General features: G+C 42.7%; 1 protein-coding gene across 1 annotated transcript in view; it reads right to left on the reverse strand.

The window, feature by feature from the left end:
- LOC618289 (zinc finger protein 11-like) overlaps nucleotides 1-9,926 on the reverse strand; it is a 14,346-nt gene extending 4,420 nt beyond the window's left edge. The window contains exons 1-5 of the mRNA XM_010815412.4: nucleotides 9,871-9,926; nucleotides 9,186-9,269; nucleotides 5,448-5,574; nucleotides 4,860-4,952; nucleotides 1-151 (exon numbers count right to left, since the gene is read on the reverse strand). The exon at nucleotides 1-151 is cut by the window's left edge and continues 4,420 nt beyond it. Of these exons, the coding sequence (XP_010813714.3) occupies nucleotides 1-151; nucleotides 4,860-4,952; nucleotides 5,448-5,574; nucleotides 9,186-9,200 (386 nt within the window). The 5' untranslated portion in view covers nucleotides 9,201-9,269; nucleotides 9,871-9,926. The remainder of the gene's footprint in view (nucleotides 152-4,859; nucleotides 4,953-5,447; nucleotides 5,575-9,185; nucleotides 9,270-9,870) is intronic.
- Nucleotides 9,927-16,392: the final 6,466 nt, after the last annotated feature.

The raw sequence follows: 16,392 nt of genomic DNA on the forward strand, positions 1-16,392 counted from the left end.
CTTTCATATACCCTGGTATATTCCCAATCTGTCATTAAATTTAAGTTTCTGAGGTGAAATATTTGATACATTCCTTCGTTTGCTTTTGGGAATAGATCTTCTAACGCTGGATTCTTCGGCATCAAACCCTGGGTGTCTTGTGGAGACATAGCTGAAAGATACCAAATAACAAGTAATTTTACCTGCTATTCTCAGTGAATATCTTTAAAGATTTACAGAAAATTGATGACCATAGCTAGTTTAAAAATAAAATAGAGATGGAAGGATCAAGATGCCAGAGGCTTAGGCAGATGTGGAGCTCATCTCTCTCTCCACAAATGAATGAGAAATGGAACAATTCTCACAGAGCCCAGCTGAAGACTAGCAGAGGCCCTTAGAAATCTGAAAGGACAAGAAAGAGTCCTGCTCTGTAGGGTAGGACAAAAGAAAGAAGAAGGAAAAAGAAGAGGAGAGGAAGTGGGTTGGGGCCTGTAACCCTGTGGGGAGATGAAAGTGAGGAGAGGTCTCCATATCCAAAGAAGCCCCTCACTGGGGGAGCTCAGTTTGGACAGGAGAGCCTCATTCTCTGTGGGAAGAGAACATGGCAAACTGTGTGTGGCAGCAAGACAGGGGGAGACCTGCACACAGGGTACTGACCCCAGCCCTGCCCATTCAGCCTTAGAGGCACGTCCGGCAATAAAGACAAGGGCTGGGTGCTGAAATGTGGGGTTTGGAGAGCAGACCCAGGCAAAGGACTCTGGTGTGCTGTGAGGAGACATCCTGAGGGGATGGGAGTGAGGGAAGAGGTCTATAAACAGGATGCTTGTGGAGGAAGTGCGAACCACTATAGAGAGAGTGTCATTGATGAATGATGCCCAGGGAATAAGCCCATTGCATCCCTTGTCCCTTGTGCCTGCCTCTGCTATCCAAGGACTACAAAGAACTCTACACAGCCTGGGGTCTTTTGAGCCCCCAGCCATGTCCTCCCCCATTGACCTCCTCCACAATCAGCAGAATCCTGAGCTCTGGGGCAGCGTCAGGAGAAGACACCTGTGAGTTGGCCACATGCACAGATGGAGCAGAAAGCACAGGTGAACACCAGCAATAAAGAAGAAAAGCTGAAAACTCTCCTTGCAGCATCACGAGCCATGGTCTTACACCCATGACCAGCTTTGTAACCTCAGCCCCTACAGAGCATCTGAACCGACAACCAAGGGCTCTCTCATTCATGGCAGGTATAGCTTTAGTAGCTGTAGACTTTGTGGGCTCCTATACAAGGGGGATGGGCCAGGACAGAGCCTGAGCTGCTCTGTAGCACCACAGCGGGTCCAGCTCCATGCTGAATGCAATCCCAGGACCTGACTTCATTGAATCTATGCTGCTGGCCTTGTGAAAACAACAGCTGAGAGACACCAGGGCCATGTGCCATTATGCCCATGGTTTGGTGGGGACCAGAGCAGTGCCAGCACCTCATAACATGAGAGCTTGCAGAACGCATGAGAGACGGCACCAGAGCACACCCTGAGGTGAACATTTCTAGAGGAGTAATACTCAGTGACTTCTCTCCCAGTGGGTGTGCTCCAATCCCACCTGCCTGGCACCACAGATCAGATTCACAGCAAAGACTCAGATCTGGGAGCTCTATTCCACCATGCAGGGAGCAGGCACCCCCGGAGAGAGGGCACTAACAACCACAGAACAAGGGGGAAACAGCCCTGAATATCCAGGGCAGGCTCTGGTCACAGGTAACAGCAATCAGAGCACAAATCAAGAGAGGATAAGGGCACAAACCTCTGGACCAACCTCACCCACCAAGGTGCAGATATCAGAAGGAAGATTAACTAGGTGGCTGCACCCTTCAAAACAAAGACCACAAACAGAACGCAGGACAATATGAGATGGCAAAGAAATACCATATAGGGGAAGAAACAAGATAAAACCCTCCAAGGACAACTGAATTAAGAGGTGACAGGCAATCTAATGATTACTTCTTGCTTTTAGTCATCTTAAGTGGAGACACCAAGCACTTTCACAAATCCTAGGTGCCTAGTAATTCTTAAATCCACTTCCTGCCACACATGTTTCTGAGAATGTTCTATTAGATGTTTCAATCTAAGAATCAGAAATGATAGTGACAGAAAACTAGTCAGAAACTGAGGACACATAAGACAGTGTCCGAGGAAGCTGAATACAAATAAGATAAACTTAATTACAGTACTAGTTTTAAGAAATTAAATAAGAAGAGAGACTTTAAAACTATGATTGAAAGAGGGAACTCTACTCATTGCTCTGTGGAGACCTAAATGGGAAGGAAATCAATAGGATGGTAAAGACTAGAGATCGCTTTAAGAAAATTAGAGGTACCAGGAGTATTTCATGCAAAGACGGGAACAATAAAGGACAGAAATGGGATGGACCTAAAAGAAGAAGAAATTAAGAGAAGTTGGCAAGAATATATGGAAGAACTATACAAAAAAGATCTTAATGACTGAGATAACCACGATGGTGTGGTCACTCACCTAGTAAGAGACATCCTGGCATCCAAAGTAAAGTCGCCTTAGAAGGCATGACTACCAACAAACCTAGTGCAGGTGATGGAACTCCAGCTGACCTATTTCAAGTCCTTAAAGATGATAATGCTAAAGTTCTGCACTTGATAAGCCGGCAAATTTGGAAAACTCAGCAGTGGCCTCAGGACGGGAAAAGGTCAGTTTTCCTTCCAATCACAAAGAAAGACAATGCCAAAGAATGCTCAAACTACTACACAATTTCCCTCATTTCAAACAATAGCAAAGGCTCAAAATTCTCCAAGTGAGGCTTTACCAGTACGTGAACCGACAGCTTCCAGATGTACAAGCTGGATTTAGAAACGGCAGAGGAATCAGAGATCAAATTTCCAACATCCCTGGGATCATATAAAAACCGAGAGAGTTCTGCACAAACGACGACATCTGCTTTATTGACTATACCACAGCCTTTGATTGTGTGCACAACAAGAAACTGTGGAAAATTCTTAAAGAGATGGGAACACCAGACTACCTTACCTGCCTCCTGAGAAACCTGTATGCATTTCAACAAGGAACAGTGAGAACTGGACACGTGACAACGGACTGATTCCAAATTGGGAAATGTACGTCAAGGCTGTACATTGCCAGCCTGTTCATTTAATTTATATGCACAGTACATATTGTGACATACTGGGATGGATGAAGCACAAATTGGAATCATGATTTCAGGGAGAAATATCCATAATCTCAGATATACAGATGACACTACCCTTAGAGCAGAAAGCGAAGAGGAACTGAGGAGTCTCTTGATGAAACTGAAAGAAGAGCCTGAAAAAGCTGGCTTCAAACTCAACCTTCAAAAATCAAAGATCATGGCACCGGTCAGATCGTTTCAGGGCAAATAGTGGGAGAAAGAGTGGAAACAGTGAGAAACTGTATTTTCTGGGGGTTCCAAAATCACTGCAGATGGTGACTACCGCCATGAAAGTAAAAGACGCTTGCTCCTTGGAAGAAAAGCTATGACCAACCTAGGGAGCATATTAAAAACCAGAAACACTACTTTGCTGACAAAGGTCCATCTAGTCAAAGCTATGGTTTTTCCAGTAGTCATGTATGGATGTGAGAGTTGGACCATGAAGAAAGCTGAGTGCTGAAGAATTGATGCCTTTGAACTGTGGTATTGGAGAAGACTCTTGACAGTCCCTTGGACTGCAAGGAGATCACACCACTCCATCCTAAAGGAAATTAGTTCTCAATATTTATTAGAAGGACATAGTGAAGCTGAAGTTCTGACTTTGGCCACCTGATATGAAGAAATGACCCACTGAGAAAGACCCTGATGCTGGGAAAGATTGAAGATGAGAGGGGACAACAGAGGGTGAGATGGTTGCATGGCATCACTGACTCGATGGACATGAGTTTGAGCAGGCTCTGGGAGTTAGTGATGGACAGGGAAGCCTGGCCTGCTGCACACCATGGATCACAGACTCAGATTCGACTGAGCGACGGAACTGAACTGACTGATATGTATAATTGATTCTCTTTGCTGTACAGGAGGACAAAATTGGAAAACAGCTATATTCCAATTAGAACTTTTAAAAAAGATTTCTTTATATAATTTAAAAATTGTCATAGTTTGAATCAACCATTAATAATGTACTGGAAAATGTGCTAAGATTTTATGTCAATTCATTTTAAAATTCTATGAGGTAATAAAACACAATAAAGTATTTTAACATGTTCGAATTGAGGCAAATACACTAAAGATATTTAGTATGAGATCATATAAGGTAAAGAGAAACTTTCAAGTCAACCTGAGATGTGCATTGTTTCATTTTCACCAGGTTTTGCTTTCTGCAGTGAAAAATTACTTGAATTTGAAATTTACTATAGAAGGTCCTATGTGTCGCTCCCAGTGGATAGGAAATTATAAATCAGAGAACAAAAACCCGTCCCTAGTATTCCTGGAAATTTGGCAGTTTGTCTACCACTCGACTCACACATTTCTGTCTAGAGGTAGAAGGAAACTTTAAAAGGACTGTCATACAGTTACTCAGAAATGGGCAGAGTTTTCCTAGGTCCCCCAAGAAATCAAAGAGCAACAAATGAATGCAGTTTGTCACAAGCCAAAAGGAGACTTTTAGGTCACACTGTGATGGAGAAAAGTAATCACTGGAAATAAATTCATGAATGATTTCAGAGACAGAGAATGGGGCAGGTGATACATTTCTATCACAGTAGCAGAACAAACCCAGGTTTTCGAAAACCATTTCCATTGAAGCAAATCTCCCAACACCACATGATGAAGGATGAGTTCCTCGCTGCTCCTTGGACCTCTCATCTGAGTCATCATCTCCAGCCATTCATACCTACCTGGGTAAATGGCTGTTGCCTCCATTCTCCTTATATTCCTAGGATCCTTCAATAGCTCCAGAAAGGTGACCAGGTCCACCTTAGACACAAGCCCTGATGATCAGAGAAAGGAATATTTGTGTTGTTAGAGATTCATCAGTATCGAATCCAATATGTATTCAGGTGAGATGAGAATGCATTTTCTTCTAGAAAACGATTTCCTGAAATACTTTATTCAAAGCCGCTATACAATACTAACACACACCTAACAATCAGATCCTGAGATTCTGGTCAAGTAGTGCTAAGGCAAAAATAAGTAGTGTCAATGTGAGATTAAGAGAGGGTGCAACTATTTAATACCACAGAACTTACACAATTACCAGTAACCTAGAATGAAGGACGCAGAGTACATCAAGGAAGAAAAACATCACCAGCACAACGATTCATCATGAAGCCTTTCTTTCTAAACTTAGAAATAACGCATTATCCCCTAGAGAGCACAGATCTGAAAATACTGTGGGAAGCAGAAAATTTCAGAAGACATTCTAGAAATGACGGAACAAAAATGCAGTGGGTAGATAAGGGATTCTGGAAGGCAGATATCCTCACCCAAGGAGGCCAGGTTCCTGTAGTTCTCTACCATCACGTCCCTGTACAATTTCCGCTGACTGGGGTCCAGGGATTCCCACTCCTCTTGAGTGAAGTCTATGGCCACATCCTGAAACATTAGCCGTCCCTGAAATAGAAAGTACAGACGCCAATTGGCCATGGTAAGTCTTCCTAATGTGATCCAAGATGAAAACAGCAAGTTCAGAGACCTGGTCGTGATTTGGTGGGTTGGCTGGTGTTATAAAATATATTTTTTTACACAGTTTTCCTATTTACCCAATTTCTAATATGAAGAACGGAGGATGAGTTATGATCCACAAGCCATTAGAGAAACTATTCTCATCTGAAAGAGCAATTATAAAATAATCAGGGCAACATTAGCATGTTTATTCCGTGATTCAGGAGCAGACCATGGCCATGTTTTAAGGCCATCAGGATGGCAAAAGTCTAACCATGAGGGGTTACTTTTGGAGAAGAGGAATAAGCTTTGTCTACATGTACCATAACTTTAAGTAATGCTTTACCAAAGCATTACCAATTTACCAAAGTAACAAAAGATTTTAAAAATGAATGTAAATCACTTAAAGGCAAAGAAATTCATAATCTCTTCTTGAAAGCTGCATTCTAATAAAACTTTGTTCTATTAACATAGAGATTAGACTACATTCCAGTCTGCTACCAGCTTACCAGATAGCAAATAAAAGCTGTTTATTGGTTAACCTTAGAAAAATCTTTTCCATAAATCATGAAGTAGCAGTATTCTTCCAAAGGCATCAGAGTGAAACCGTAGAAGGCATGTTTAAATCTGATTAAACTGCAATTGACAGTGTAGCCTGGTCACTGCTGTGACTTGTAACACTTTAACAGGATAAGTAGAATTATAGTTGACCAGATTTTATTAGGGCATATCAGATCTATATGAACTACACATAATTTTAGGATATCTATATTGGTAACATCCACCATACAGTATAATCTGAGAAGATTTATCACCCATTCAACAGGACTTTCCATGTAACTTTACATGTCCAATGAACCCAGGTAGTTTAATAGCTCCCTGGGATGTCTCAGGGGCCCTCTGAAGCATTTCAAAGTCACCTAGAAGTCAAATCATTTAGGAAGCTTTGTAAACAAATATCAAAAGGGGTTATAACAGTCAGATAAGATCTGAGTAACAGGCAAATTTGGCCTTGGAATACGGAATGAAGCAGGGCAAAGACTAATAGACATTTGCCAAGAAAAGGCACTGGTCATAACAAACACCATCTTCCAACAACACAAGAGAAGACGTTACATATGGACATCACCAGATGGTCAACACCGAAATCAGATTGATTACATTTTTTGCAGCCAAAGATGGAGAAGCTCTATACAGTGAACAAAAACAAGACCAGGAGCTGACTATGCCTCAGATCATGAACTCCTTATTACCAAATTCAGACTTAAATTGAAAGAAGCAGGGGAAACCACTAGACCATTCAGGTATGACATAAATCAAATCCCTTATAATTATAAAGTGGAAGTGAGAAATAGACTTAAGGGCCTAGATCTAATAGAGTGCCTGATGAACTATGGAATGAAGTTCGGGACATTGTACAAGAGACAGGGATCAAGACCATCCCCATGGAAAAGAAATGCAAAAAAGCAAAACGGCTGTCTGGGGAAGCCTTTCAAATAGCTGTGAAAAAAAAGAGAAGTGAAAAGCAAAGGAGAAAAGGACAGTTATATGCATCTGAATGTAGAGTTCCAAAAAATAGGAAGAAGAGATAAGAAAGCCTTCCTCAGAGATCAATGCAAAGAAATAGAGGAAAACAACAGAATGGCAAAGACTAGAGATCACTTCAAGAAAATTAGAGATACCAAGGGAACATTTCATGCAAAGATGGGCTCGATAAAGGACAGAAATGGTAAGAACCTAACAGAAGCAGAAGATATTAAGAAGAGATGGCAAGAATACACAGAAGAACTGTACAAAAAAGATCTTCATAACCCAGATGATCATGATGGTGTGATCACTGACCTGGAGCCAGACATCCTGGAATGTGAAGTCAAGTAGGCCTTAGAAAGCATCATTAAGAAAAAAAAAAAAAAAGAAAGCATCACTATGAACAAAGCTAGTGGAGGTGATGGAATTCCAGTTGAGTTATTTCAAATCCTGAAAGATGACGCTGTGAAAGTGCTGCACTCAATATGCCAGCACATTTGGAAAACTCAGCAGTGGCCACAGGACTGGAAAAGGTCAGTTTTCACTCCAATCCCAAAGAAAGGCAATGCCAAAGAAGGCTCAAACTACCGCACAATTGCACTCATCTCACACGCTAGTAAAGTAATGCTCAAAATTCTCCAAGCCAGGCTTCAGCAATATATGAACCGCGAACTTCCTGATGTTCAAGCTGGTTTTAGAAAAGGCAGAGGAACCAGAAATCAAACTGCCAAAATCCGCTGGATCATGGAAAAAGCAAGAGAGTTCCAGAAAAACATCTATTTCTGCTTTATTGACTATGCCAAAGCCTTTGACTGTGTGGATCACAATGAACTGTGGAAAATTCTGAAAGAGATGGGAATACCAGACCACCTGACCTGCCTCTTGAGAAATCTGTATGCAGGTCAGGAAGCAACAGTTGGAACTGGACATGGAACAACAGACTGGTTCCAAATAGGAAGAGGAGTTCGTCAAGGCTGTATATTGTCACCCTGTTTATTTAACTTCTATGCAGAGTACATCATGAGAAACGCTGGGCTGGAAGAAGCACAAGCTGGAATCAGGATTGCTGGGAGAAATATCAATAACCTCAGAAATGCAGATGACACCACCCTAATGGTAGAAAGTGAAGAGGAACTCAAAAGCCTCTTGATGAAAGTGAAAGTGTAGAGTGAAAAAGTTGGCTTAAAGCTCAACATTCAGAAAATGAAGATCATGGCATCTGATCCCATCACTTCATGGGAAATAGATGGGGAAACAGTGGAAACAGTGTCAGACTTTATTTTTTGGGCTCCAAAATCACTGCAGATGGTGACTGCAGCCAAGAAATTAAAAGACGCTTACTCCTTGGAAGGAAAGTTATGACCAACTTAGATAGCATATTGAAAAGCAGAGACATTACTTTGCCAACAAAGGTCTGTCTAGTCAAGCCTAATGGATGTGACAGTTGGACTTTGAAGAAGGCTGAGTGCCGAAGCATTGATGCTTTTGAACTGTGGTGTTGGAGAAGACTCTTGAGAGTCCCTTCGACTGCAAGGAGTTCCAACCAGTCCTTTCTGAAGCAGATCAGCCCTGGGATTTCTTTGGAAGGAATGATGCTAAAGCTGAAACTGCAGTACTTTGGCCACTTCATGGGAAGAGTTGACTCATTGGAAAATTCTCTGATGCTGGGAGGGATTGGGGGCACGAGAAGAAGGGGAGGACAGAGGATGAGATGGCTGGATGGCATCACTGACTCGATGGACGTGAGTCTGAGTGAACTCTGGGAGCTGGTGATGGACAGGGAGGTCTGGCGTGCTGCGATTCATGGGCTCGCAAAGAGTCAGACACGACTGAGCAACTGAACTGTACTTCTTTGGCTGGCAATACTGTTTTCTGCCATTCTGATGTGTCAGGAGGACAGTGGGTTCCTTGGGATCATGATTATGGGTAAGTTCAAACAAACCCGTTCAGAAGTTAAGAAGCTTATCAAGTCCAAAGAAACAGCATTTCAGGAAAGAGACAGAACAAACGAACAAAAGGACTATGCCTCTTACCTCGGAATGAGTCATTTCTGACTCCTTGCTTTCCTCTTCCTCTGGGCTTCCTTCTCACGTAAGATCAGTCTTGGGAAGTGACCCCTGAATGTTGAAAATAGACTGTTCAATACCTAGAAAAACACACCGAGCTCCCTGTCACACAGCCCCACACAGAGGGAAGATCTCAACAGGTACAAAATACAATCCTCTACGGCCACTGACACAGAAGGGATTCTGGAACACAGAATCAAACGAGGTGTTTTTCGTTTTATTCTTTTCTTCAGAACTCGCGGCCCTTCCTGTGAAAACCACACGTTCTAGGCTGACCCTCCCGTTCAAACCTTATGCGAGACCCAGACCAAACTCCATACAGAATAGAGCCTCCTTCACGTCTTCGTGGATCAGGGACTTAGGGGTTGGGCAATGCCGGACTTTGAGTAGCGGTCTCTACAAGTTAGAAGGCAGAACTGCCAGAGAAGGACGTGGACTCTAGAACGATAATAACAGGAAGCGGACGTGGACCCCAGGGACCCGGCAGCTAAGACAAAGGACTTCAGAACTTCTCACGGCGATGCGAGGACACACACTGGGAACGGGAAAATGGGGACGGTGGTTTGAACGTTCACAGAGACCCCCGAAAGCCACATGTGAAGGACAACAGGCTGTGGGACACGGAATTCGGTTTTAAACCAACAAAACTCACCAGGACACTCTGTCGCTCATTTAAACGCAATTCCGGGTCTGCAGGATACTGCGCACGCGCGGGCGGAAGATCCGGTACCGAGGGTGGTGAGTGCGCTACGAGGCGGCCAAAGATAGGTGAGGAAAGGGGAGAGGGTGGGACGAGGCCGGAAGCGCAGGTACTTATGGGCGGGGCCAGTGGGGACGGGGCCTTGCCTCCCCTCACCCCCGCCCCTGTCGGTTTTGGGTCTGTTGGTCCTTCTGTCCAGCTGTGCTTCCTTTCTCTGCCTTTTAATGCCTTTAAATCTCTTTGATTTCCTCTAGAGCAGAGCTGCTTCCTGCCTGTTCTAAGTTAGTGTTTCAAAGAACTTAAGGCAAAAGAGAAGAATTTTGAGAGCTGCCTCTATGGAAAGCAGAGACGTTTTCAGCAAGTTGAAAAACGGGGAAAATTCAAAAGCCCTTTGTGGGAGTGTGTGAAGATGGGTGTCTCCTCAGTGACGAAAAGCAGAATGTAACCACTCAAATAATCCGTTGGGAGGAAGCCTCAGTAATTGTAACCAGAGACCTGCTTCCATCAGGGAAGCTGGCTTTTCTCTTAGGAAGTGATTCCAGAAAGAAAGAGGGAGATAGGAATCCACATTGTCGTTTATAACGTAACCACAGAAATGACATACTGTTACTCCTGTCAGAATCTGTTGATATACAGATTGCCTCTGTTAATTGTTGCTGCTGCTGCTGAAGCCACCAATTGCCCTGCTTCTTCGAGGACTGAACAAGTTTCCAAGAAGCAGGACTTTTTGTGCTAAAAGTGGGCACGAAACTAGGCAAATGGGACGCGTGGATCACATCGACTGCTCTGCACTTAGCTTCCCAAACACCCTCCTCTACTGTTGGCTTGCTTTCCTAACCTCCTCCTCTTCACCCAGTCCTTGAAAGGATAATCTGGAGAAGCGCTAACACAAGACAGGAAAAATAGTAAGAGGCCCACAGACCATTGTATCCCAGGAGAGTACACCCTTCTCTTTAAATGTGAGATTAGCAACTTCCCTAGTAGTCCAGTGGTTAAGATGCTGTGCTTCCACTGCAGGTTATTATTGGGTTCAATCCCTGCTCGGGGTGTTAAGATCTCAGAGTTGAAGGTTTAATCATTTCTTACACAGAAAGAGCATTAATCATTACAATATAAAGGAAAATATATGTCAAGGTAATAAATTACTTATTAAAGAAAATGTGTTTTGGAGCATCCCCAGCAGCCCAGTGGTTAAGACCCCACCTTCCAATGCAGCATTGTGGTTCCTTCCCTAACCAGGGAACTAAGATCCCACATGTTTTGGGGTTTGAACAAAATGAAAATAAAATATGTTTCTTATGTATCTGTGAGTGGGGACAAATTCTAAGTAGAGGATATTGATACTGATTTTCATGATAAAAGTATCAGTGGGTCAAATATCACGGTTCCCTGCTGGAACCTCTGGTTCTGAATATGACTTTGGTCACAAAGAACTAGGAGAATATTCTCTAGGGAGTTGGCACTAAGGTGTACCTGCTATTGCAGACTACAGTGGAAATTATGCGGGAATTTCTATCTATCAGACATTGAATCCTAACTATAAACAGGGGGTATTTGCCTGAAGATACTTTTTGAGAAGTTCTATGACATTTCAGACAATGAGGTATGAACATTTCACCTTTGTAAAATGACAGATGGAGAAATTCTTGAAAATCCCTCTCAGGTGTTTTGGCTCCATTTCTCTACTCATAATCTAAATGGAGGCACAGTTCAGTGGTCTCAAGAATAGGAAATAACTCGTTTTTGGTGGAAACACCTCATGGATACAAACTATACAAGCAGACACATGAAATTCCCTTCCTTTGTCAGACCTCAGTATTTACTACAGGTTCCTTGTGAGTCCCTGTCTGTCTCCAGAGACCAAAGGGAATAGAGCCTTCCTCAAGCATTTCAAGAGTCCCTTTGGAGATGGTTGGTACAAACTTTTAATTGTTTTTTTATTATAAGCAAGTGAGCAATAAAGATTTTCACAAATAATCTCAGTTCTCCAAGCCTGTCTCACATCACAGATACAGGTGAAAAAATAATTGCAGTTCTGAGGGGTCATGAGGTCACAGGATCACAAACCCATATCTAGGGATCTGGCTGCCTCCCTCCGTGTCACAGGAGCAGCCTGACGTGACCAGTACTCTGAACCCAATATCAGGGCTATGTGAGGATATCAAGTGAGTATTTTCTGTTTCAGCTTGTGGGCAAGATTCTGCAAGAAACAGGTGCTTTCGGGAGTCTGGGTTGGTGACCATTCAGGAAAACAAAGTGTTCTGACTCAAAGTAATGCAGTGCCAAAGCAACACTGGAAGGAGGAATAATTCAAAAAATGTAATGGAGCTGTTGAAGAGAGATTAGGTGCGACCAGATGTCAGTTCACAATGCCTCCTAACATATCTTAGTGTAATTCTTTTTGAAAAATATTTATTTATTTGGCTGTACTGGATCTTGGGAGAAGGCAATTGCACCCCACTCCAGTACTCTTGTCTGGAAAATCCCATAGACTGAGGAGCCTGGAGTCTGCAGTCCCTGGGGTCGCTAAGAGTCAGACACGACTGAGCAAATTCACTTTCACTTTTGACTTTCAAGCATTGGAGAAGGAAATGGCAACCCACTCCAGTGTTCTTGCCTGGAGAAGCCCCGGGACCGGGGAGCCTGGTGGGTTGCCGTCTATGGGGTCACACAGAGTCAGACACGACTGAAGTGACTTAGCAGAAGTAGCAACAGGATCTTACTTGTACTATATGGGATTTAGTTCCCTGATCAGGGATTAAACCTAGGCACCTCCCCCAAGTCCTGACCCCCCACCCCCCACCCCCACCCTCGGCGAAGCTAGCATTGAGAGCCAGGTGTCTTAGTCACTGGACCACCAAGAAAATCACAGTGTAATTTTTGTGACAGTGATTGTTATTTTAGAATCCAAGTGATATGAAACCTAATGTTTAGTATAACTAATGACTGGAATTGCAGAGATGTATTGGAAATCATGGAGTACCTTACAGAAATCATACATTTTGGGGGTTACTATATGTGTGCCAACAGTACCCCCATGAGTAATAAATCTATAGGAATGATATTTATTAGAAACAGTGTATACAGTTGACAATTGTGTGCTTAATCCATCAGACGTCATTTTCTTTAATGTGATATATTAATGTTTCAGATATCTTGACTTCCGCTCAATACTTTTAATGTCACATTAATTAACAGATCAGTTTATGATTTGGAATTCAGTTCAGTTCAGACGCTCAGTCGTGTCTGACTCTTTGCGACCCCATGAATTGCAGCACACCAGGCCTCCCTGTCCATCAGCAACTCCTCGAGTTCATTAAACTCATGTCCATCGAGTCGGTGATGCCATCGAGCCATCTCATCATCTGTTGTCCCCTTGTCCACCTGCCCCCAATCCCTCCAAGTGTCAGAGTCTTTTCCAATGAGTCAGCTCTTGGCATCAGGTGGCCAAAGTATTGGAGTTTCAGGTTCAAAATCCTGCACTCAATGTGCCATCACATTTGGGAATTTCAGCCCTGACTACAGGACTGGAAAATATCAGTTTTGATAGAAATCTCAAAGAAAGGCAATGCCAAAGAATGGTCAAACTGAAGCAGAGTTGTTGCACTCATCTCACATGCTAGTAAAGTAGTGCTCGAAATTGTCCAAGCCAGGCTTCAATAGTATGTGAGCCAAGAACTTCCAGATGTTCAAGCTGGATATAGAAAAGGCAAAGGAACCAAAGATCACATTGACAGCATCTCTTGGATCATAGAAAAAGAGAGTTCCAGAAAAACCTCTAGTTCTGCTTCATTGACTATGTTAAAGCATTTGTGTGGATCTCAAGAAACTGTGGGAAATTCTTCAAGAGATGGGAAAGCCAGAACACCTCAGCAGTCTCCTGAAAAATTAGGATGCAGGTCAAGAAGCAACAGTTAGAGCTGGACATGGAACAGACTGGTTCCACATTTTGAAAGGAGTACATCAAGGCTGTATGTTCTCACATTGCTTATTTAACTTAAATGCAGAGTATTGAGTATTTAAGCTAAATGCGCGGCTGGATGAGGCATAAACTGGAATCAAGATTCCTGGGAGAAATATCAATCACCTTAGATATGCAGATGACACCACCCTTAGGGCAGAAAGTGAAGAGGAACTAAAGAATCTCTTGATGAAAGTGAAACAGGAGAGTGAAAAAGCTGGTTTCAAACACAACATTTAGTATATGAAGATCATGAAACCCAGTCCCATCACTTCATAGAATGGACTTCAGTAGGTGGAGAAACAATGCAAAGAGTGACAGACTTTATTTTCTCGGGCTCCAAAATCACTAGAGATATTGGCTGCAGCCATGAAATTAAAAGGCGCTTGTTTCTTGGAAGAAAAGCCATAACCAACCTAGAGAGCATATTAAAACTTGAAGTCACTATTCTATTAACAAGGGTCTGTATAGTCAGAGTTATGGTGTTTCCAGTAGTCATGTATGGATGTGAGAGTTAGACCATAAAGAAAACTGAGCACTGGAGAATTGATGCTTTTCAACTGTGGTGCTATGAACAATCACATGCTTAGCTGCACGAGTCTGAACAAACCTGTCAGGCAAGCTAGAAAGTCATCAGAGGGGTTTGAATTGAAACATTCCTATTTTGCTCAGGAGACTTATTAACTAGACCTCTAAATTGATTTTCTTCAGAGAAAGGTGGTTGGGGATAGCCCCCCGTTAATGTCAGAAGAGTTGGTGAAGGTTGAGAAATAGTAAAACAGACAGATTTTGGTTTTGGGGTAGATGCTCGGGCAGGTCTAGGGGGGCCCCTTGAGTTCTGATTCACCTTTGCATGTCAGATCCTCTCTGCATGACCTTTGTCATGGGTGGTAACTCCCCTGCTGGTTCCTGGCATTTTACCAAGATTTTTAAAAACTTTGATTCACTCGGTATGTACAAAGGTGGGAAGATAGTCACCATATTACTAACTCATTTGTTGAAAAAAAAAAAGGTCATCTTTTCACTACTGCTTTGTAATGCAGTATTTATCCTCCTTCCCACCATTGCACTGAACTTATCACTTCACATCCACCTATTTCTACTTTATTATCAAACTTTCATTTATTGTAACTAAATGGTATGCTTTAATATTGTTTCCTGAATATTTTTACTCTTACCTTATCTTTACCCTGTGTGAACTTAAAAACCATCTTGTGTGGTTTAGAATATAATCATGGTATCTTTACTGATATTACACTCATTTGTTCCTTACCCAGGGATTGAACACTCGTCTCCTGCTTGGCAGGTGGAATGTTTACCATTGAACCATCAGGGCATGACTTTTAAATCCTCATTGGTAGTCCTTTAAGTTTTTTTACTGTTACACATTCAAATATCAGACACTTGTTTTACAGGAAGAAATAGAAATACTTCTTTTTCAGTGGCATCTAAGGTAAATGAAGAATACTTAAGAGTATCAATTCCAGTTGATATGGTACAGAGTTCTTCCTCATTTTCTCATGCAGGATTCTCTGGCTCAGAAGAAGATTATTAGTTCCCGGGATTTGACAGAATGGCCCCCGAGGATTTGGCAATAGGAATGATCTTTTTATTGCAGACTACGGCAGGGATTATGGGGAATTTTTGTCTTGTTTACCATTTTCGCTCCCTTTATTTCGCAGGAGGCAAATGTCGGTCCACAGACTGGATTCTCAAGCACGTGACTCTAGCCAAACTCTTAGTTGTTCATTTGAAAGGAATTCCTGAAACACTGGCAGCTTTGGATGCACACTTGCTTTTCATGTTCCAAGAGTCAGCAGAGATGTGTCCATTGGCACCATCTTCCTCTTGAGTGCCTTTCAGATGATCATTATTCCCAGTGACTTCAGGTAGGTAGAGCTTAATAGAAAAGCTCCCAAATATGTGGGCACCTTCAGTATCCTCTGCTGGATCTTCAGCATGATTCTCAGTATTTTGGTTCCATTTTAAATGACTGCCAAGTGGAACGACACAATCAACACAGAGAATATAGACCATGGCTACTGTTATTTGTGGCGTGCTGCCCCAAGGCCAGAGATGTGAAGCCTTGCACCAAGAACACAGAAGCGGAGCTCAGAATCAAGGACACTTTCAAAGCTGACTAAGCCCCTCTGTAGGCTTTTTAAAAGCCCACTGATAGTCATTACCAGGCTTCCCGACTCCCAGTGGGGCAAAGATGCCCACTCCAGTAAGCACCCTATAGTGCCCCAACCAATCACCTAATATCAACCATCCAGCAGCAATTTTGCTTTGAGGCTGTAAAAATTGGCTATTAGCCCATGGAAACTGTCGGCATCCCCTGGTCTGTGCAGATGTGGGCCCGTTGCACTCGCAGTGCCTGCTTTATCTCTGCCCTTTGTTTTTAATAAACTCACTCCTTTCTGAAATGCCCTGTGTCTGGAAATTCTTTTCCAACCCGAACTCAGACTGCCTCAACACTTATGGCTGATTGACAGTATTGCACAGCAGAAAGG

The sequence above is a fragment of the Bos taurus genome, chromosome 18 (assembly GCF_002263795.3).
Source record: "Bos taurus isolate L1 Dominette 01449 registration number 42190680 breed Hereford chromosome 18, ARS-UCD2.0, whole genome shotgun sequence".
Lineage (NCBI taxonomy): Eukaryota > Metazoa > Chordata > Mammalia > Artiodactyla > Bovidae > Bos > Bos taurus.